Source organism: Procambarus clarkii, chromosome 41, assembly GCF_040958095.1.
Source record: "Procambarus clarkii isolate CNS0578487 chromosome 41, FALCON_Pclarkii_2.0, whole genome shotgun sequence".
Lineage (NCBI taxonomy): Eukaryota > Metazoa > Arthropoda > Malacostraca > Decapoda > Cambaridae > Procambarus > Procambarus clarkii.
In genome coordinates, this window is record NC_091190.1 from 10,663,763 (window position 1) to 10,686,856 (window position 23,094).

A 23,094-nucleotide genomic window follows, 5' to 3' on the forward strand; every position below is an offset into this window, starting at 1 on the left:
GTGTGCAGAGGCACTTTGCTTGCCACTCTCCATAGTGTATAGTAGGTCATTGGAGACGGGAGACCTACCAGAAATATGGAAGACGGTGAATGTGATCCCAATATACAAAAAGGACGACAGACAAGAGGCACTGAACTACAAGCCAGTGTCCTTGACTTGTATACCATGCAAGGTGATGGAGAAGATCGTGAGAAAAATCCTGGTATCACATCTGGAGAGAAGAGACTTCGTGACAAATCGCTAACATGGGTTCAGGGAGGATAAATTTTGCCTGACAGGCTTAATAGAATTCTTCGACCAGGTGACAAAGATTAAGCAAGAAAGAGAGGGCTCGGCAGCTTGCATTTTCTTGGATTGTCGGTAAGCTTTTGACACAGTACCGCATAAGAGGCTGGTTCATAAGCTGGAGAGACAGGCAGGTGTAGCTGGTATGGTGCTCCAGTGGATAAGGGAGTACCTAAACAATAGGAAGCAGAGAGTTATGGTGAGGGGTGAGACCTCCGATTGGCGTGAAGTCCCACAAGGCTCTGTACTCGGTCCTATTTTGTTTCTGATATATGTAAATGATCTCCCGGAGGGTATAGATTCATTTCTCTCAATGTTTGCGGACGATGCCAAAATTATGAGAAGGATTAAGACAGAAGAGTACTGTTTGAGGCTTCAAATAAGACCTAGACAAGCTGAAGGAATGGTCGAACAAACGGTTATTAGAGTTTAACCCAACCAAATGTAATGTAATGAAGATAGGTGTAGGGAGCAGGAGACCAGATACAAGGTATCATCTGGGAGAGGAAAATCTTCAGGAGTCAGAGAAAGAAAAAGACTTGAGGGGTTGATATCACGCCAGACCTGTCTTCTGCAGCCCATATGAAGAGGATAACACCAGCGGCATATGCCAGGCTGGCCAACATACGAACGGCATTCAGAAACTTGTGTAAAGAATCATTCAGAACTTTGTATACCACATATGTCTGGCCAATCCTGGAGTATGCAACCCTAGCATGGAGTCCACATTTAGTCAAGGATTAGACTAAACTGGAAAAGGTTCAAAGGTTTGCCACCAGACTAGTACCCGAGCTGAGAGGTATGAGCTACGAGGAGAGACTACGGGAATTAAACCTCACTTCGCTGGAAGACAGAAGAGTTAGGGGGGACATGATCACCACTTTCAAGATTCTGAAGGGAATTGATAGGGTAGATAAAGACAGGCTATTTAACACAAGGGGCACATGCACAAGGGGACACAGGTGATGTTGCCCGAAACGCTGCACGTACTAGTGGCTTTACAAGATTGTAATTATGTACCATATTATGTATCCTCACAATCCCAATGCACCTTCTTGTATATGCATAAATAAATAAATAAAATATATTAATTAATTTACCTTGAAATGGTTTCGGGGCTTAGTGTCCCCGCGGCCCGGTCATCGACCAGGCCTCCTCGTTGCTGGACTGGTCAACAAGGCTGTTGAACGCGGCTATGTTTAAGAATTTGTATAAGTACATGTATGTTACGATCCTGTACAATTATTATTCAGTGTTGACTACCATGCTATGTTTGGCAGACTGAGTCAGTTAGGTCACATGTTCGCCATGCGGTATTTCTGTTGCCAAGTACTCGTAAGTGTAAGTTACTAAAATGTCTTGTGTAATGACAGTAGTAAGTTAGGAGTATACCTTTTGTAATCCCTTATTCATGTTCCCATCATATGTGATTGTATGTTTATTCTTTAGTTTTTTTATGGGTATTTTAAACAGACCTTGTATTAACTAAGGTATCTAGGCTGGCCGGTCAGTGCTGCCAACAACTCTATAGTATCCACATGTTATTAATTAAGCTACTCATATGGCATGTAGACACAATGTCTTACCTGTGGAACCGAGCAAGTAAATTACATGCATTACTGTACTTGGAAATTTTTAGTGAATGTTTGTGGGTTAAAGAGATATGGTTAATCTTTGAGTTCCCAAGCCTATTGCTTCGGGAGTGTTGGTAATTATGAGCGCACCTGTTCCGGAACGCGGGAACATTCCCTCAGTTGTGTTGGGACAGTTGGTAGAGATTAGAGGTCCTCCCCTGCGAGCGTAGCTCAGCTTATTTAAGTTAAATGTAGCCATTAAGACTTTGGTTTATAGGAATAGTGATCTTAGGTGTTTCAAGTTACGTGTGTTCTCTAGTGGAGTGTTTGCCTTAAGTCATGTTATATTGTGCCTTGAGTTTGATATTGGTCCTAAAGACTGAACCGGTCACATATTTTAGTCTTAGCTGTATACATGTTTGTTGTATGTCGTGCCTATATATAATTCTGGAGAAAGCTTATAGTCTTTCCTTGCCTTCTTCCCTGTAATTATCTTGTGCACGGACGATTCTGGGGCATTTAAGGGGCTACTCAGCTGTTCACGAGCCTTCGAAATCCTTGCACCTAACACTGGCCATCTTGTTGTTAGTTGTTAGAGGGTTGGTGGTCACCATGTTGTTGTTAGAGGGTTGGTGGTCACCATGTTGTTGTTAGAGGGTTGGTGGTCACCATGTTGTTGTTAGTGGGTTGGTGGTCACCATGTTGTTGTTAGAGGGTTGGTGGTCACCATGTTGTTGTTAGAGGGTTGGTGGTCACTATGTTGTTGTTAGTGGGTTGGTGGTCACCATGTTGTTGTTAGAGGGTTGGTGGTCACCATGTTGTTGTTAGAGGGTTGGTGGTCACCATGTTGTTGTTAGAGGGTTGGTGGTCACCATGTTGTTGTTAGAGGGTTGGTGGTCACCATGTTGTTGTTAGAGGGTTGGTGGTCACCATGTTGTTGTTAGAGGGTTGGTGGTCACCATGTTGTTGTTAGAGGGTTGGTGGTCACCATGTTGTTGTTAGAGGGTTGGTGGTCACCATGTTGTTGTTAGAGGGTTGGTGGTCACCATGTTGTTGTTAGTGGGTTGGTGGTCACCATGTTGTTGTTAGTGGGTTGGTGGTCACCATGTTGTTGTTAGTGGGTTGGTGGTCACCATGTTGTTGTTAGTGGGTTGGTGGTCACCATGTTGTTGTTAGTGGGTTGGTAGTCACCATGTTGTTGTTAGAGGGTTGGTGGTCACCATGTTGTTGTTAGTGGGTTGGTGGTCACCATGTTGTTGTTAGAGGGTTGGTGGTCACCATGTTGTTGTTAGTGGGTTGGTGGTCACCATGTTGTTGTTAGAGGGTTGGTGGTCACCATGTTGTTGTTAGAGGGTTGGTGGTCACCATGTTGTTGTTAGAGGGTTGGTGGTCACCATGTTGTTGTTAGTGGGTTGGTGGTCACCATGTTGTTGTTAGTGGGTTGGTGGTCACCATGTTGTTGTTAGTGGGTTGGTGGTCACCATGTTGTTGTTAGAGGGTTGGTGGTCACCATGTTGTTGTTAGTGGGTTGGTGGTCACCATGTTGTTGTTAGAGGGTTGGTGGTCACCATGTTGTTGTTAGAGGGTTGGTGGTCACCATGTTGTTGTTAGTGGGTTGGTGGTCACCATGTTGTTGTTAGTGGGTTGGTGGTCACCATGTTGTTGTTAGAGGGTTGGTGGTCACCATGTTGTTGTTAGTGGGTTGGTGGTCACCATGTTGTTGTTAGAGGGTTGGTGGTCACCATGTTGTTGTTAGAGGGTTGGTGGTCACCATGTCAGCACCAACCCTCGTCACTGCACGCCTGGTCCTACAATTAATGGTGTTTACTTACGAGGAAAGAGAAGCTCTCTCAGGAAGTTGTCGTTAGGGTAGCCTGAAGCGTCTTTCCTCGTGGAGTTTCCAGGAAGGACGAGATCAAGTGCTGTACTTCCTGGAGGTAAAGACTGTGCATTAAAGGAACTAATCATCATATGAGTTTTGTACCTTGCATGACTATTGAGCATGACTATTGATATAATACCATACATACACACACTTGTAAATTACTATGTGTATATTATATGAATGTTACTGATTGTTTTTGTGAACACCCTTAGGCATACACAACAATGTGCTGCTACCCTATTCTTTATGAAAGATTACACAGTGCAGATAAAAAACTAGCTATACGTTCATCTAATATCCTCATCTCACAGAATGGTTAGTTATACATGGAATTAGGAGAGAACATGAAATGTTAGACTGATCTATTAGCCTTCACTGGTAAAATCTGGGCACAGCACAAGAATATCTTCCAATATTTCTTAGTGTATGATGTAATTACAGAGCTCAAAGTCCCTCATACCATTTGGTCTGAAGTCACTTACAACAGGGCAATCACAGATATAGTGTTGGAGAGTATGTCTCAGCTCTTGTTCACATAGTTTACAATTGGAATGTTCACCATTGGGGGACTCATTACCTGGAGCCACCTGCCATAGAAATCGATATCCCAGCCAAATTCTGGCAATTACAAAGTCACACTGTCTAGTGGATATTTAATGCTGCCCGTACATATAGTTCTCAGTTCTAAACATGTCATAGGTCTTATCCTCCTGTTTCTGGGCTTCGAATGTCAGCGACTGTTCCTCTGTTTTACCCCAATTTCCTGAAATATTGCGGTTTTTAAAGCAGAGATTGGAATGCCCATATCCATCTCAATTTCAGGCTTATCACGTACAGTTTTAGCTGCTTTATCTCTTATCGTGCTGAACAACACTTATGTGAGATGGTATCCATACAAATGAGACTCTGAAACTCTTGCTCTTTGCATTAATATTGTTGTTTATAATGGATGTTACAACATTCCTAGTGTCTATTTTGTATGTTGGGTTTTTAAGGGCCTGAAGAGTTGACTTTTAATCACAGAAAATTACTCCTTCACTGTTCTTCAGTGCGTTAGTGGCAAGTTGTAGTGCAGCTAATTCTGCATGTGTGGAGCTAGGCCAGTTATTCAGTCTCACATTTGTGGTATTTGTGCATATGATGTCTTTGTATATTCTACAGGCTGCTGCAGTGCGACCTGTTGACATTTGAACAGACCCATCAGCGTAAGCATAGTGTTTATGAGGCCATAAGGTTAATATAAAGGAATCAATGGTTTCAAGTGTGGTTGCTTTTAGGAGTGCTGGGTTTTCCTTGCTCGTTTTGCTGATGGTCGTGTAAGACACTCGTATTTCAGGGTACACATATAATGGGATATCATTGGCTATTACGGTGTATACAATAGGAATATTCAGCTTAATGAGATTGGCAGCACTTCTACTCAACCAGCTTGCATATAGGTTGCCCGCTGGTGCGGTGGCAACACTTTCCGGCCAAAAACAGCACTAGTCAGTTTTTCTCTAAGTAATAAGGGTGATGTTGGATCTCTCATCACCCTTACACAGAAAGTACCACTGAGCTGCTCTATTCTTTCACAAATGGTTGGGAGTTACAGCTCCTCCCTCATGTTGATGATTCTTGTGCATCTTGGGGGGCTCCAAGAATTATCATTATGGCTTCATTTTGAATTTTCTCTAAAACTTTCAGCCTATTGCTAAAAAAACTAATAAGGTATAGGGCTTGGTAGTCAACTAGTGACCTGATGAACATCATGTAGAACATTCTGGCATATTTTACAGTTATACCAAAGTGCTTTCCAGCAAGCGTTTTAAGAGGATTTAACCTTTCTTAAAGCTTAAGCTGTAGTTCACTTACAGTGTCACTATTAATATTCACCCCGAGATATTTGTAATGCCTACAATTTTCAATTCGCTGATCATTGACTTTGAAAACTAGAGGATTATTGATTTTGGGGAGGAATAAGGTCCTAACCTGTGGAGACGATAAGCCTCCATTCAACACATTTATTTGCAAGTGTATCAATGAGAGTCAGCAGCCAGTTGTCACTGTTAGCAAGTGTATCAAGGAGTCAGCAGCCAGTTGTCACTGTTAGCGAGTGTATCAAGAAGTCAGCAGCCGGTTATCACTGTTAGCAAGTGTATCAAGAAGTCAGCAGCCAGTTGTCACTGTTAGCAAGTGTATCAAGGAGTCAGCAGCCAGTTGTCACTGTTAGCAAGTGTATCAAGAAGTCAGCAGCCAGTTGTCACTGTTAGCAAGTGTATCAAGAAGTCAGCAGCCAGTTGTCACTGTTAGCAAGTGTATCAAGTGTATCAAGTGTATCATCTAGCGGCAGTGACTAGTGTTTTAAGATAACTTGATTAATGGATAACTTTGTTGTGTTTTTTTCAATTTTGTATATAAACTGTGTCATGTAGATTAAGTTCACAACAGTATACTGGTGGTTTTTCGTAGACTTTCATTCAATCCCAAGACTTTAAAATGTGATTTACTTGAGGCCAAGAGTTCAATAGTTGGATGGGGGAAAGGTCAACACCACGAGCCTTACTTGGGAGTCATCACATAACAAATGTCACAATATAACGCAACAGTGTAACAGACTTGCCCAGTATGCTGGGCAAGAAGAACTAGGCCTCTCTTCCCTAGTCACACTTAGATGAGCAATCTTAGATAACAACAAAAAGGAAGAGATGGCTTATGCTATATGTCCTAAATTTAAGCTGTACAAAAGTAGTGTCGGAACAAACCATTTTTATTGGGGACGGAGACGTTTTGGCAGTACCGGAGAAGGGCGTAGACAGCCTCCAGGTTCTTGATCTTGACAGCCACGTGCAGCGCCGTATTGCCTGCCCCGTCCACACAACGACAACATGAAAGGTTAATATATCTACTCTATTGTTGAAATGTCACCACTCTCCACAGACATGATGTGCCAGGAGCTGTCGGAAATCCGACACACATAATAACATAAGTTACCCCCATAAAGAAAAAGAGAATGGGTATTCCGTGACGTCATACAACAAGACGTATATTATATATCTCATCTCTTTTTAAACAACAGTCTAGTGTTTAAACTTAATAAAAAGGTCTTCACTAGCACTGAATATAATTTCCAACAACAGGAATATAGCTTAACTCTCTATTCCTTAAACATAAATAGAACCACCAAACATTTGGTGGGACTCTTCATTGATTGGACTCTTCATTGACCTAAGAAACGCCTTTGATACTGTTAATCACATCTACCTCTTACTTAAACTCCAGCATTATGGAATCCGAGGCCTTGCCCTTGACTACATCCGATCCTATCTTAGTGACAAACACCAATGTGTAACCATCAATGATACAACTTCTTCCACTCTACCAATTACCGTTGGAGTGCCACAGGGCAGTATCTTAGGACCTCTTCTATTTCTTATATATATAAACGATCTGCCTAATGTCTCTAATATCCTTAAACCTATTTTGTTTGCTGAGATACTACCCTTATCTATTCAGACCTCAACCCACATACACTAAATAATGTTGTGAATAATGAATTAAAAAAAAGTCCACTTATGAATGACAACTAACAAACTAACATTAAACATAGAAAAGACTTACTACATCTTATTTGGAAGCAAATCATCAAATGCAATTCAGCTACAGATAGACAACATTAACATAAGTAATAAAAATGATGGCAAGTTTCTTGGCCTATTCCTAGACAAGAGACTCAATTTCAGCACCCACATTCAACACATAACTAAGAAAGTCTCTAAGACAGTTGGTATACTCTCTAAAATAAGATATTATGTTCCTAACTCTGCCCTCCTCTCACTATATTATGCACTAATCTACCCCTATCTTAATTATGGTATCTGTGCATGGGGGTCTACCACTGCAAACCTCCTTAAGCCCATCATCACCCAGCAAAAATCTGCTATCAGAATAATAACTAACTCTGCTTTCAGACAACACTCAGCTCCCTTGTTTAAATTCCCAAACTTGCTAAATATTAACTCCCTCCACACATTCTCTTGTGTCAACTACATTTACAAAACCCTGTTCTTAAATGCCAACCATGCTCTGAAACTCTCCCTGGACAGATTTAATAGGACTCATTATCACCACACCAGAAATAAATATCTCTTTGATATCCCCAGGGTCAAACTTAATCTGTGTAAACACTCTATGCAAATTAAGGGACCTAGTCTATGGAACTCACTCCCTAGTGAATTGAAAAGCTGTCAAACTTTTGCCTTCTTTAAAAGCAAAACCAAAAAGTACCTAATTTCATCTTCTTAGTTTCCTACACTGAGCTTTAAATTTGCTCTGTACCTAGTGTTACCCAATCTCCTAATTTTTATGTATTTAACCAAACAACCTTATCATTGTGTTCATTGCTGTCTTCATTTATGTGCTAGCCATATGCTGTATTGTGCCTACCAATTTTTGTCAACTACCATTCACGCTGTCATTGCAATCAATCTGAGCTACCTATGTGCTTTAATATACCTACAATTTTCTCTCATCTTTTTTTTCTTGCCTTGTAACTGTTATAATTTTTTTTAAATTTTGCATGTATTTACCTACTTAAAATTTTCTTAGATTAAGGACCAATACCCGAAACGCTGCGCGTACTAGTGGCTTTACAAGATTGTAATTACCATATTATGTATCCTCACAATCCCAATGTACCTTCTTGTACATGCATACATAAATAAATAAATAAATTTGAGGTCGTCTTCCTTAGAGCGTCGTCACGTAGACTAGAATCATAACAAACCAACACACTGTAGATATGGCTCCCTCCATGTGAGCTGGTATAACATGTTAGACACCCAGACTACGTGTCAACAAGCGAGTAACCAGCACAACAGCCTCTCAACAACCACAGCAACACCAGTATCTGTCTTACCAAGTATTTTGTATATATATTCTGGCCATTTTATATAACATAAATAGGTAGGCGGTTATACTGTGGGATGAAAATCCCTAACACGTACGTACTCTACATTACACAGCTCCTCTTATTCCATGTCATACCTGTACTTATATGTTTAGGGAACCATTATTAATTCCTTACATCCCAAACAGGTAATTGTGAGGGAAGCTACTGAAGCAGACAGCTGGCTCCCAACATAATTATAGGGAATGCAGCCAATAGCTGTCCATCAAGCCTTGTAGGCTTCCAGACAGCCACCATTAAGTGGCACTCAGAGGCACAGGGCCACACCCTTATTTGATGCTACAAATACTCAGCCTTAGCAGGCCCCATCAACAGGAACAGTTAAGGCCCTTTTGTTCAATATTGTAGACATAGTATTAGTAGTTATTAATTTAATTTGCTGTAACAATAGTAGATTAGATCACCATATGTGGTATGATTTATAATTTATACATCAAAGACTAGGTAAACAATTTGTGGTTTATGAAGGAGCCACCTCAAAGTGGTTTAAGCTACAAATTGTCCCCGCAATTGTGTGATAAGTTCTAGCAGCTGAATCAGTATATACAGTCCACTCACAACTAACTAACTAACTTACTAAGAACTCAGAAGAAAAATAATCAAATAAAAATAATATATTATTAAAGTCAATTAAAAAATAAATAAATATTTGAATATTCACAGAATAAAAACAATTAATGCTTGCTAAGATTTTCCCACATAAATTATGGTCCTTTAAACCTAGATTCAAGATCCCGATTAGGATCTATATAAACATTAGTGCAATATTTACACAATATTTACGTATACATTAATTATAGCAAGAAGACACTGCTATACATTTTACATTTTTCTTGCCTAACCTTTCCAATCTCGGCTAATAGTGAACAGAACTTACAACAAGCACTATTATTGTTCCGAGGACTGTACCAAAAGAACAATTGTGCATTTTCATTACAAGAGGTTGATAAGAGGCTAATTTACCCATAAATGTTTATGATTTTATAATTTTAAGTGTTTATTTAAACATTACTTTTTAATATTGCACCATTACTGTAACAATTACTGCATGTCACGTTATTTACAACTAATTCTTGCACAAGGGTAAGACATTTTAGGCTGGTGTTGTACAGCAACCTAGTCTAATTTATTGTGCTAACCTGGTGTAAGGGTAAGAATTTTACACTTGTCTAGAGTTGAACATATATTACTACCTAGCAAGCACATATTTTTATGCAGTATTCATGACAACCCAAGTTGTGTTGTCTACATAATATTACCATAACTATAGTAATAATTTAACTATAATCATTTCACCTTTGAGTGTTAATCTGTGTCTCTGTGCCAACTATGAGTGATATTGAAGGGCTAACTTGAAGTAAATCCATCATTGATACAAGGTTACCACTCAAATTATAGTGTGTACGATTATATAGGGTATTTTTTTAAATGATAAACAGCTCTAGTTCGGAAACTAGCAGCTCTAGCTCAAGTGCTAGAAACAGTCCAAATCAAAGTTCAACAAGGGTTAGCACTAGTACATCTGCAACACGGCTAGCAAATACAGCCATTATGTCTACTGCAAAAAATGTAAAAGCGACCCACACTGGAATGAAGGGCCACTTAACCCGACAGATCAAAAAATGTGAGGATTTATGTAATCAAACTCCAGTTGATTATGTAGAACTGGAAGGCCATTATAAGGTTGCACTGATCAAATATCAGCATGTACAAATACAAATCCTGAAATATCAGGATATACTTGCTACTACCAACATCGATGAAGAGGCAATGGACGCTGTAGTACAAGAAAACGCAGATTACGAAGATACTATACATACAAAGTTACAGCACTTTGACAATTTAATAACCATACACAAGGCCACTACAAACATTGCAGCCACAGCTTCCCAAAACACGACGCAACCAGAAGTCAAATTACCATCACTCAGTCTCCCAACTTTCTCTGGTACAGAGGACGAGAGCTGGGACAACTTCTGGAACAAATTTGTCGATTCTGTGGATTCTAATGCCAATTTAGCAAAGACAACAAAATTGACATATTTGCAAGATGTCTTAAAGGATGAAGTGTTAAAAAGTTGTCTGTAATTTGACCTTTACTGATGATGGGTACGATAATGCAGTACAGCTCCTTAAGGATAATTATGCTAAGCCAGAAAGGACTATCAGACTTCTAACCCAGAAGCTGTTGATATTAACCCTCCAGATGAAACAGCTGACTCACTCCAAGCCTTTAGATTGGAGCTTGAGTCCATGCTCAAGGCACTTAAAAATAAGGTAAATTTAGAGGAATTGGACTGGATAATCCAAGCCCATTTGAAATGCAAATTACCCAGTGACGTACTGGATAAGTTGTTTGTCTTATATAACAAATCTTCTTTGAGAGTAAAGGAGATAACCGAAGGTTTTCGTTCCGTAATACAAAGACAACGAGATAAAACAGATGGAAAAGCACACATCTAAACCTTCTTTAACTATTAATAGTAAACAACAGAGCACAAACAGTACTCCAAATAAATCTAAAACAACTTCCCCTTCCCCAAAGTGGAAAAAAGACAATATGGGCACATATGCAGTGGGTCCCTCCAAACCTACAGTTAATGTGTCACCCAAAACGGTGACTCCCCAAGATGCTATTAATGTCTGGAGGCCATGTGTGTTCTGTGAAGAACACACCATGTACAACGGCAAAGCTTACCCCGATCGTGCTTCACGCGTAAAGCGACTCAAGGAGTTACGTAAATGCACCAGGTGTATAAGGTCACATAATCCCGATACATGTGCAACTCAAATACGCACCTGTAAAAGATGCCATAAGGGTCAACACCATACAGCACTTTGTGGGGACTCAAATACAAAGTCTCCCAAACCACAGGTGGAGGAAGGAACTTCTGCTTCAGTACAGCTTTGTACCGTATTACCTGACGTAAGTGTCTTCTCAACAAGGTCTGATCATAAATCAGCTCTACCCACTGCTCAATTGATCATTAAAATGGAAAGTCCAAGATCACCATACGTGGATTATTTGACCAAGGATCACAAATGACTTTTATCTCAAAGGAGTTGGTAGATGCCTTGAAACTCAAACCTGTATGAGAGACACGAATAGACATAGCAGGATTCCTGACTTACTCAGGAATGTTACGCGAGTGTTCAAGGTAATACAACCAAAAGTACGTTTAGGCGGTTATGTTCACACGATACAAGCTCTTGTATTAGATAGATTACCATCAGACCTGTATGTATATGGTCTAGGAACAACAGCAAAATTCCTGGAAGAAAAGGGAATCAAATTGGCTGACAAAATCCGGTCAGACGAACTCTCCAATATTGGAATCCTTATGGGATCAGATGTCTACCATAGGTTTATCAAAGGACAGGAAGAAAAACAGGGAATGAACTTGTTACCATCTACAGGTGGCTATTTGCTAACAGGCCCAGTATTATGATTGAAGCAACCCGCACCTGTAGACCACCAACATGCCAACCCAGTAATGGTTGCATAACTGTACATGGAACTGTTACCAGTCTCTCCCAGCATGATGTACATGGAACTGTCACCAGTCTCTCCCAGCATGATGTACATAGAACTGTCAACAGTCACTCCCAGCATGATGTACCTGGAACTGTCACCAGTCTTTCCCAGCAAGATGTACATAGAAATATCACCAGTCTCACTCAGCATGATGTACATGGAACTGTCACCAGTCTCTTCCATCACGATGTACATAGAACTGTCACCAGTCTCTCCCAGCATGACGTACATGGAACTGTCACCAGTCTCTCCCAGGATGATGTACCTGGACTGCAACCAGTCTCTCCTTGCATGATGTACATGGAACTGTCACCAGTCTTTCCAAGCATGATGTACCTGGAACTGTCACCAGTCTCTCCCAGCATAATGTACCTGGAAATGTCACCAGTCTCTCCCAGCATGATGTACCTGAAACTGTCACCAGTCTCTCAACATGATGTGCCTGGAACTGTCACCAGTCTCCCAGCATAATGTGACAGGAACTGTCATAAGTTTCACCCAGCATGATGCCAAGGAACTGTCACCAGTATCTCCAAGCATGATGCACATGAAACTGTCACCAGTCTCCCAGCATAATGTGCCTGGATCTGTCACCAGTCTCTCCCAGCATTATATACCTGAAACTGTCTTCAGTCTTTCCCAGCATGATGTACATGGAACTGTCACCAGTCTCCCAGCATAATGTGCCTGGATCTGTCACCAGTCTCTCCCAGCATGATAGACCTGGAAATGTCTCCAATCTCTCCTAGCATGATGTACATGGAACTGTCACCAGTGTCTCCGAGCATCATGTACATGGAACTGTCACAGTTTCTCCCATCAAGATGTACCTAGAATGTCACCAGTCTCTCCAAGCATGATGTGCAAGAAACTGTCACCAGTCTTTCCCAGCATGATGTACATTTAACTGTCACCAGTCTCTCCCATCTTGATGTACCTGGAACTGTCACCAGTCTCTCCCAGCATGATGTCCCTTGAACTGTCACCAATCTCTCCCAGCATGATGTACATGGAACTGTCACCAGTCTCTACCAGCATTATGTACCTGGAACTGTCACCAGTCTCACTCAGCATGAGGTACATGGAACTGTCACCATTCTCACTTAGCATGATGTACAAGGAACTGTCACCAGTCTCTCCCAGCATGATGTGATAGGAACTGTCACCAGTCTCTCCCAGCATGATGTACCAGGAACTGTCATCAGTCTTTCCCAGCAAAATGTCCATGGAACTGTCACCAGTCACTTTCAGCATGATGTATATAGAACTATCACCAGTCTCTCCTAACACGATGTACCTGGAACGGACACCAGTCATCCCCAGCATGATGTACCAGGAACTGTCACCAGTCTCTCCCAGCATGATGTACCTGAAACTCTCAGCACTCTCTCCCAGCATGATGTACCTGGAACTGTTACCAGTCTCTCCCAGCATTATGTACATCGAAGTGTCACCAGTCTCACTCAGCATGATGAACATGGAACTGTCACCAGTCTCTACCAGGATGATGTACATGGAACTGTCACCAGTCTCTCTCAGCATGATGTACCTCGAACTGTCACCAGTCTGTTCCATCATGATGTATATACAACTGTCATCAGTCTCTCCCAGCATGATGTACATGGAACTGTCACCAGTCTCTCCCAGCATGATGTACCAGGAACTGTCACCAGTCTCTCCCAGCATGATGTACCTGGAATGTCACCAGTCTCCCAGCATGATGTGCCTGCAACTGTCACCAGTTTCCCAACATGATGTGCCTGAAACTGTCACCAGTCTCCCAGCATGATGTGCCTGCAACTGTCACCAGTCTCTCCCAGCATGATGTACATGGAACTGTCACCAATCTCTCTTAGCAATATCTACATGAAAGTGTCACCAGTCTCTCCAAGCATGACGTAACTGGAATTGTCACCAAACTCTCCTAGCATGATGTGCCTGCAACTGTCACCAGTTTCCCAACATGATGTGCCTGGAACTGTCACCAGTCTCCCAGCATGATGTGCCTGCAACTGCCACTATTCTCTCCCAGCATGATATACCTCGAACTGTCACCAATCTCTCCTAGCATGATGTACCTGGAACTGTAACCAGTCTCTCCCAGCATGATGTTCATAGAACTGTCACAAGTCTCCCAGCATGATGTACATGGAACTGTCACCAGTCTCTTCCTGCATGATGTGCCAGGAACTGTCACCAGTCACTCCTTGCATGATGTACCTGGAACTGTCGTCAGTCTCTCTCAGCATGATGTACCTGGAACTGTCAATAGTCTCCCAGCATGATGTACATGGAACTGTCACCAATCTCTCCCAGCATGATGTACCTGGAACTATCACCAGTCTCTCCCAGCATAATTAACATGGAACTGTCACCAGTCTCTATTAGCATGATGTACATGGAACTGTCACCAGTCTCTCTTAGCATGATATATCTGGAACTGTCACCTCTCTCTCCCAGCATGATGTACATGGAACTGTCACCAGTCTCTCCTAGCAAGATGTGCCAGGAACTGTCACCTGGTTTCTCTCAACATGATGTACATGGAACTATCACCAGTCTCTCCCAGCATGATGTACCTGGAAATTTCACCAGTCTCCCAACATGATGTGCCTGGAACTGTCACCAGTCTCCCAGCATGGTGTGCTTGGAACTGTCACCAGTCTCCAAGCATAATGTGCCAGGAACTGTCACCAGTCTCTCCCAGTATGATGTCAGGAACTGTCACCAGTCTCTGCGAGCATGATGCACATGGAACTGTCATCAGTCTCCCAGCATGATGTGCCTGGAACTGTCACCAGTCTCTCCCAGCATGATGTACCTGGAACTGTCTTCAGTCTTTCCCAGCATGATGTTGTTACAGACCCAAGTCCAGCGTCGTAGCACGGAGCAGTGACGACAACGCCATCTATGAGTCCGCTCCAGAAACCCCCTCCAAATGGACGACGCCATCTAGTGAGGACGGGATATACCGGCCACAGGTGCTGGATTCTCGTCTTAATCAGCTCGTAACATAGTTGCTGCTGACCTCTGGTGAGGTGGCGCTTAGACAGCAACGCCATCTATGGAGTGGATAGGTGGACGTTTGTGTCTAAGCCTGTAAGTGAGGTTCCCTAGTCCCAGTATTAATGACGTGTCTGATTGCAGAGTCGACCTGGGATTGCTGTATTGGACGATGGATCAGTCTACCGAAGGCAGCCAAGGTCTCTCCACAAGTTTGCTGAAGAAGCTGTGAGTCACCCCTGGACGAACACTGCTGAGAGTGTTAGCCTGCCTGTGACGTGGCAGTATCAGGGGTCACCTTATCCGGGACTGGCTGGTGGAAGAGACTAGCCACTGTGGTGCTGAGAGAGGAGAGTGATCAGCGGAATCACACGAGGCTCCTGCCTACGGCTCGCAACCTGCCAGCTACAGGCTGGATTGTGGTTGAAGGCCTCCACGACGGAGCACCCAGTGGGACTGATTTGGCTGGCCTGTGGCCAGGGTAGATTCGCCGAGAGAATCCAAGAGGATTCATCGTGGGCCAAAGAAGAGAACCAGGGCTACTCAAAGTGCGCACCGTGGAGCATCCTGTGTCTTCAGAGGAAGACAACTCTGTACATTTGTGTATTTATAACCCCCTGGGGGGGGGGGGGTTATATAACGAGGAGGGGGGCCTCGTAGCCTGGTGGGGGGCCTCGTAGCCTGGTGGATAGGCGCAGGACTCATAATTCTGTGACGCGGGTTCGATTCCCGCACGAGGCAGAAACAAATGGGCAAAGTTTCTTTCACCCTGAATGCCCCTGTTACCTAGCAGTAAATAGGTACCTGGGAGTTAGTCAGCTGTCACGGGCTGCTTCCTGGGGGTGGAGGCCTGGTCGAGGACCGGGCCGCGGGGACACTAAAAGCCCCAAAATCATCTCAAGATAAGATAACCCTGTGTGACTGTTTATATATTTATTTATGGTGATGGTTAATATATATATATAAATCAGACCATGTGTATCCCTCCCCTTTTAATTTAACTTGCGTTACGGAACACATCCCTGGAAAGCCTCTACTAGCTTGGGGCCGGATTCCCAAATTCTAATAACACCAGAAAAGAACCCGGTTACGCCCCAGTAGGGCCGAAACATAATTGGCATCCCCAGCGGGATCCGACCCCCATGTCAAGTAAGTTTGACAGGGGTGGTGAAGTAGCGCAATCCCCTGTAAATAATTCCCCCTGTTTGTAACTATTAGGACGTTATACGTCCTGTGCGGTGCTCGGTGTGATTCAGTGCAATATTGTAGAGTGCGGTGCTCGCTGTGATTAAGCGCAATATTGCGTAGTGCGGTGCCCGGAGTAATTACGTGCAACAGTGGCAAGTGAAGTGCTTGGTGCGTTAAGTGCTAAAGTGAAAGCGGTGTGTTAAGTGCTAGTGCTCCATCTAAGTGACAATGGCAGAAAAAGCGACCATCGACGATCTGGACGATGTTCAGGCCTTTCTGAACAACGAGGACTGTCTTGCCAGATTGAAATATCTGGGAAAACCAGAACTTGTATTAGTGAGTGCCTATCTGGAGATAAAGATACGTGCCAGTGATTCCCGTGTGGAGATCTTGTCCAAGGTTCACCGGCATTTGAAGGCCGAGGAGAAACAGGAAAGCAAGGCACATAGTATAAAGGAGAGTGAGGAGATAGCTTCCACTGAAAAGGAAGATAAGGGCAGTGACATTGAAAGCGATGCAGGTGAGCTGAATATAAGCTTGCTGACTGTCAAATTACGTGCCTTGGAAATAAATCGTGAGATAGAATGGAAAAAATTAGAAATAGAAAGAGAGAGACAAGAAAAAGAATTAGAGATGAGGCGTTTAGAACTAGAAAGAGAAGAAAAAAGAGAAGAGCGAGAAAGAGAAAGAGAAGAGCGAGAAAGAGAAGAGAAACGAGAAAGAGAAGAGCGAGAAAGAGAAGAGAAACGAGAGAGAGAAGAGCGAGACAGGCAAGAACGACGAGACAGAGAGGAAAAAGAGAGACAACATGAGCTAGAAGTATTGCGATTAGGTGGTCGGAGGCAAACAACGGACACAAGTATTTTCGATCCGGTAAGGAACATCAAAATGGTCCCGAAGTTCAACGAGAAGGAAGTTTCGAAGTTCTTCGCGGCCTTCGAGAAAGTCGCAGCCTCTTTGGAGTGGCCAAAGGAGAATTGGGCCATCATGATACAGTCCGTCTTGACTGGGAAGGCCCAAATCGCCTACTCCACGTTGTCCCTTGATGACTCCGGCGATTACGACAAGGTGAAGAAGGTAGTGCTCATGGCTTACCAATTAGTACCTGAGGCTTACAGGCAGAAGTTTAGAAACCTGAAAAAGACCTCGGAGCACACGTTCACCGAATTCGCGACCATCGAGGAACTGCTTTTCCAGGAGTGGTGTGCCTCTCGGAAGGTGGAGACCAAAGAAGACCTCGAGCAACTCATACTGTTAGAGGACTTCAGAGACTGTCTGTCTGGTGATCTAAAGACGTACTTAGAGGAACAACAGGTAGAGACCTTAAGTGCGGCAGCCACCATGGCTGAAGAGTACATCTTAACGCATAGGCCTTCCACTAAGTATGTCCCGAGGAATTACCCACGTCTGTTTGGCAAGCCTCGTCAGGAAGAGGAGAGACCCCTCCCGCAAAGCGCAAAGAAGACGCCCCCAAGTAGCCCTTGAAGGACTAGTCCTAACAGTCCTAAACACCGGAGTCCGAGGAGGAATATGGTGTGCTGGACTTGTGGGCAGAAAGGGCATGTAGCTGCTATGTGCCGAGGCAGAAGAGGTAGCGGCCCACGTAGGGAGGTGATGTTGATGGGCTGTGTGACACCACCAGTAGGAACCCAGTCTCTGATGACTAATCAGGAAGGACCAGGAGTGTTTGCCCCTCACACTTCAAGCGGGAATGTAACGAGTGATCATACTGGTAGATCAGTTGTAGTGCTCAGAGATAGTGGAGCAGCCCAGTCCCTGATCATGAGAAAATTGTTACCCGAGGGAGTGAGTGTGGACGGGAGACAAAAGGTTGTCCTGGTTGGGTTTCCTAGGACGTGGTACCTTGCCCCCCTTAGTGCCGGTACATCTAGACTCGCCTTACTTCAGCGGCACATGTGTGTTGGCAGTAGTTGATACCTTGCCTATAGCTGCGATTGACGTGATACTAGCCAACGACTTAGTGACAGGTTGGGACTACAAACATCTCAAGGTTGTGGACGAGTCAGCCGGAACAGCAAGGTCCGAGGTAACAGCTGGAAATGATAATATCCAGGTACAGACAGACATGGAATTAGATAAGATGTTTAATCCTTCCTCTCACCCACAGATCGACAGCATTCTAGCAGAGTCTCCTGATTCTTCTCCCGACAAGAAGCATGAGGTTATGATGACAGATGCGACTGAGCGAGAAGAGAGGCCTCGTGTACAAACACCCACGGATACCCCAGAGTCTGGATTGAAGGCACCTGAGTACTTGTGGTATGGCAAGGTACAACGTTCATTGAACCGGCCAGAGATTCCCCAGACGCCAGAGGTATGTGAGGTATGTGCAAAGGTTCTAGTGCCCTCTTCGGTCCAAACGAAGCTAATGGATATAGCCGGCTATGGACATTACAGGCTCATGAAACTTATCCCTAAGTTAACCAAATGTTTCTTAACGGTATTTTTTGTTCCCGTGTGTGTTCTCAGTAAGGACCAGTGGACGACCCGACAGATGATGGCTCCCATGAACATCGCAAAGAGATCCCTGGGATTAGAGACGTGCACTGTGAGTGTTGCAGTCAAAGAAGGGACCTGGAAGGTGATGGTAGATACAGGAGGTGGGAGTAATGACATTATGAGTAACTGTTTCCGACAGGTTGAGACCCCCCCCCCCCCCCCCCCCCCCCCGCGTGATTGCTGAGCCTGGATGCAGCGTTATGCGGAACGTTGGTCGACCTGACGGTAGCAGAGCGAACACCATCTTCGATGTACAAGCAGCTCTGTTGGGACTAGGTGTGGGCCTAGTAGGTGCGTATGCTGTGAGTACTGATTTAACTATCGCTGTCACTCTAAATTATCAGACCCCTGTATTCCAGGTTCCCGTCTCCCTGAAGGACTACCAGACCTGTACCAGAAATGCCGTCTGTGACCAGCCATCAACGGTGCCACGAAACAGGGAAGTGTCGATTCACCCCAGATCGCGTCTATACCGATCCTTACTCGAGGCACGTGAAATTATGCCCCTGCTTGACGTCCCAGTGAAGGTATGGGAAGTGACATCAGGCAGGTCATTGCCTTACATCTTCAAGTTTCTTTTATGCCAGAGTCTCTCATTAGGACAGTTTTTCGGACAAGACATCCTCGCCACTCCAGTTCATAGTTTATGTGAGTCCATTTGGAGTTGTACCCTCGCACTAATTTGGTTTGTTTCCTCTTTTATAGAAACCCAAACCAAATTCTTTTTGGTAGGGAGGTGTTACGGACCCGAGTCTAGCGTCGTAGCATGGAGCAGTGACGACAACGCCATCTATGAGTCCGCTCCCGAAAACCCCTCCAAATGGACGACGCCATCTAGTGAGGACGGGATATACTGGCCACAGGTGCTGGATTCCTGTCTTAATCAGCTCGTAACATAGCCGCTGCTGACCTCTGGTGAGGTGGCGCTTAGACAGCAACGCCATCTATGGAGTGGATAGGTGGACGTTTCTGTCTAAGCCTGTAAGTGAGGTTCCCTAGTCCCAGTATTAATGACGTGTCTGATTGCAGAGTCGACCTGGGACTGCTGTATTGGACGATGGATCAGTCTACCCAAGGCAGCCAAGGTCTCTCCACGAGTTTGCTGAAGAAGCTGTGAGTCACCCTCGGACGAACACTGCTGAGAGTGTTAGCCTGCCTGTGACATGGCAGTATCAAGGGTCGCCTTATCCGGGGCTGGCTGGTAGAAGAGACTAGCCACTGTGGTGCTGAGAGAGGAGAGTGATCAGCGGAATTACACGAGGCTCCTGCCTAGGGCTCGCAACCCTAGTATCGGTCGTGGAGTGGCCTACACAGCGGAGCTGATCGGAACCTGCCAGCTACAGGCTGGATTGTGGTTGAAGACCTCCACGACGGAGCACCCAGTGGGACTGATTTGGCTGGCCAGTGGCCAAGGTAGATTCGCCGAGAGAATCCAAGAGGATTCATCGTGGGCCAAAGAAGAGAACCAGGGCTACTCAAAGTGCGCACCGTAGAGCATCCTGTGTCTTCAGAGTAACCCCCCGTATGATTGTTTATATATTTATTTATGGTGATGGTTAATATATATATATATATATATATATATATATATATATATATATATATATATATATATAAATCAGAGCATGTGTATCCCTCCCCCTTTAATTTAACTTGCGTTATGGAACACATCCATTGAAAGCCTCTACTGGCTTGGGGCCGGATTCCCGAATTCTAATAACACCAGAAAAGAACCCTGTTACTCCCCAGTAAGGCCGTAACAGATGTACATGGAACTGTCACCAGTCTCTCCCAGCATGATGTACCTAGGACTGTCACCAGATTCTCCCAGTATGATGTACATGGAACTGTCACCATTCTCTCCCAGCATGATGTACAGGGAACTGTCACCAATCTCTCTTGACAAGATATACATGAAAGTGTCACCAGTCTCTCCCAGCATGACATACCTGGAACTGTCACCAATCTCTCCTAGCATGATGTACATTGAACTGTCACCATTCTCTCCCAGCATGATAGACCTGGAACTGTCAACAATCTCTCCTAGCATGATGTACATGGAACTGTCAACATTCTCTCCCAGCATGATAGACCTGAAACTGTCACCAATATCTACCAGCATGATGTACCAGGAACTGTCACCAGTCTCTCCTAGCATGATGTACATGGAACTGTCACCAATCTCTCCTAGCATGATGTACATGGAAATGTTACCAGTCTCTCCCAGCATGATGTACATGGAACTGTCACCAGTCTCTCCCAGCATGATGTACATGGAACTGTCACCAGTCTCTCCCAGCATGATGTACATGGAACTTTCAAAAATCTCTCCCAGCATGATGTACCTGGAACTGTAACCAGTCTCTCCCAGCATGATGTACATGGAACTATCACCAATCTCTCCTAGCATGATGTACATGGAAATGTTACCAGTCTCTCCCAGCATGATGTACATGGAACTGTCACCAGTCTCTCTCAGCATGATGTACCTGGAACTTTCAACAGTCTCGCCCAGCATGATGTACATGGAACTGTCACCAGTCTCTTCCAGCATGATGTGCCAGGAACTGTACCAGTCACTCCCAGCATGATGTACCTGGAACTGTCACCAGTCTCACCCAGCATGATGTACATGGAACTGTCACCAGTCTCCTAGCATGATGTACCTGGAACTGTCACCAGTCTCCTAGCATGATGTACCTGGAACTGTCACCAGTCTCCTAGCATGATGTACCTGGAACTGTCACCAGTCTCCTAGCATGATGTACCTTGAACTGTCACCAATCTCTCCCATCATGATGCAAATGGAACTGTCACCAGTCCCTCCCGACATGATGTACCTGGAACTGTCACCAGTCTCTCCCAGCACTATACACTAATTAATGTTAATTATGGCTTTGCACTGACAGAGAGAGTAAGCCCTAAAGATATTTGTATGATAATCTCCAGCTTTGGCAGTAGTTTCTGCCTATTCTTTTACCGCTTATTTATCAACATCAACAACAACAACAACAATACATGCTCAGATGCCTGTGTCTAGACATGACACCACTTCCCTCCACCCTCAAGTACCCGAGACACCTGGACACCTGCTGTCTTCGGCCAACTCCACTCGCAGATCGACCAGCTGAACGGCTTGTTTAAGACTGCTGGCGATAGTTACCTGCAGATTAACGCTATCTTCTCTATGCCTGGCCACATATATAAGCAGCTCACCACCGGCCAGACCTCAGAATACTCTTAGTGGTCTCAGCAGTAACATCTACTGTAGCCTTCCCAGGAAACGGTAGATGTGTATAGGTATTGTACATTGTAATGTTTTGCTCCTCTCTTTTGCCATTAACGTAACTGTCACATGTTTATATTTCTTTTGCATTTTATATTGTGGTAACGCCAAGTTGATAAGGGATTATTTGTTTGTTATTAAAGTCATTTTGTTACAGTAAATATTAACAGTTTTTCATTCTTGGACTTTACCCGCAGCTCTCACGTTGTAAAGTGGTCAGTTGTAGTGTTATTTAGTTTGTATTACTAGTTTTATGTAATGTGATTGGCACACACCAGCCAGAAGAGCCACTGCTCTATTCTTTCACTTTTACTTCACAACATACCTAGGTCCCACCTGACCTCGTCTTTCCCTGCATGCAACCCACAATAGTCGACTTTCTCAGGGGTACCTATTACTATTTTTTATTTTTCAAAACACTACAATCGAGTTCCTGATCAAGAGAGTTATCTGCCTACATAACGTGTCCTGATGCTACACCATGTGTCCCTTAGATACACCGTGTGTCCACTATTTACACCATGTATCTCATGGCTACACTGTGTGTCCCCTGGCTACATGTGTCCCATTGCTGCACTGTCATATGGCTTCTCCATGTATCGCCTGACCACATCATGTTTTCCCTGACCACTTCCGAGTGTCCCTTGGCTATACCATGTCTCCCCTGCCTACACAAAATGTCTCCTGGCTACACTATGTGTCCCGTTGCTACACTTTGTGTGCCCTGGCTAAGGGGCCATGGTACCCGAAAATCCGATGAAAAATGGAATATTTACGAAAAATTACGAAAAATACTACAACGTTCTGGCAACACTGTGGTCCAAACCGTTTAATGATATCTTGAAAAATAACGTAATTAGAGTCAAATTT

The 23,094-nt window shown here is 43.9% G+C and overlaps 1 protein-coding gene across 1 annotated transcript in view; it reads right to left on the minus strand.

Annotated features, from left to right (window-relative positions):
- Nucleotides 1-23,094, minus strand: part of LOC138373091 (uncharacterized) — an 81,849-nt gene that overhangs the window by 49,276 nt on the left and 9,479 nt on the right. The window contains exons 2-3 of the mRNA XM_069339116.1: nucleotides 6,489-6,587; nucleotides 3,692-3,790 (exon numbers count right to left, since the gene is read on the minus strand). Of these exons, the coding sequence (XP_069195217.1) occupies nucleotides 3,692-3,790; nucleotides 6,489-6,587 (198 nt within the window). The remainder of the gene's footprint in view (nucleotides 1-3,691; nucleotides 3,791-6,488; nucleotides 6,588-23,094) is intronic.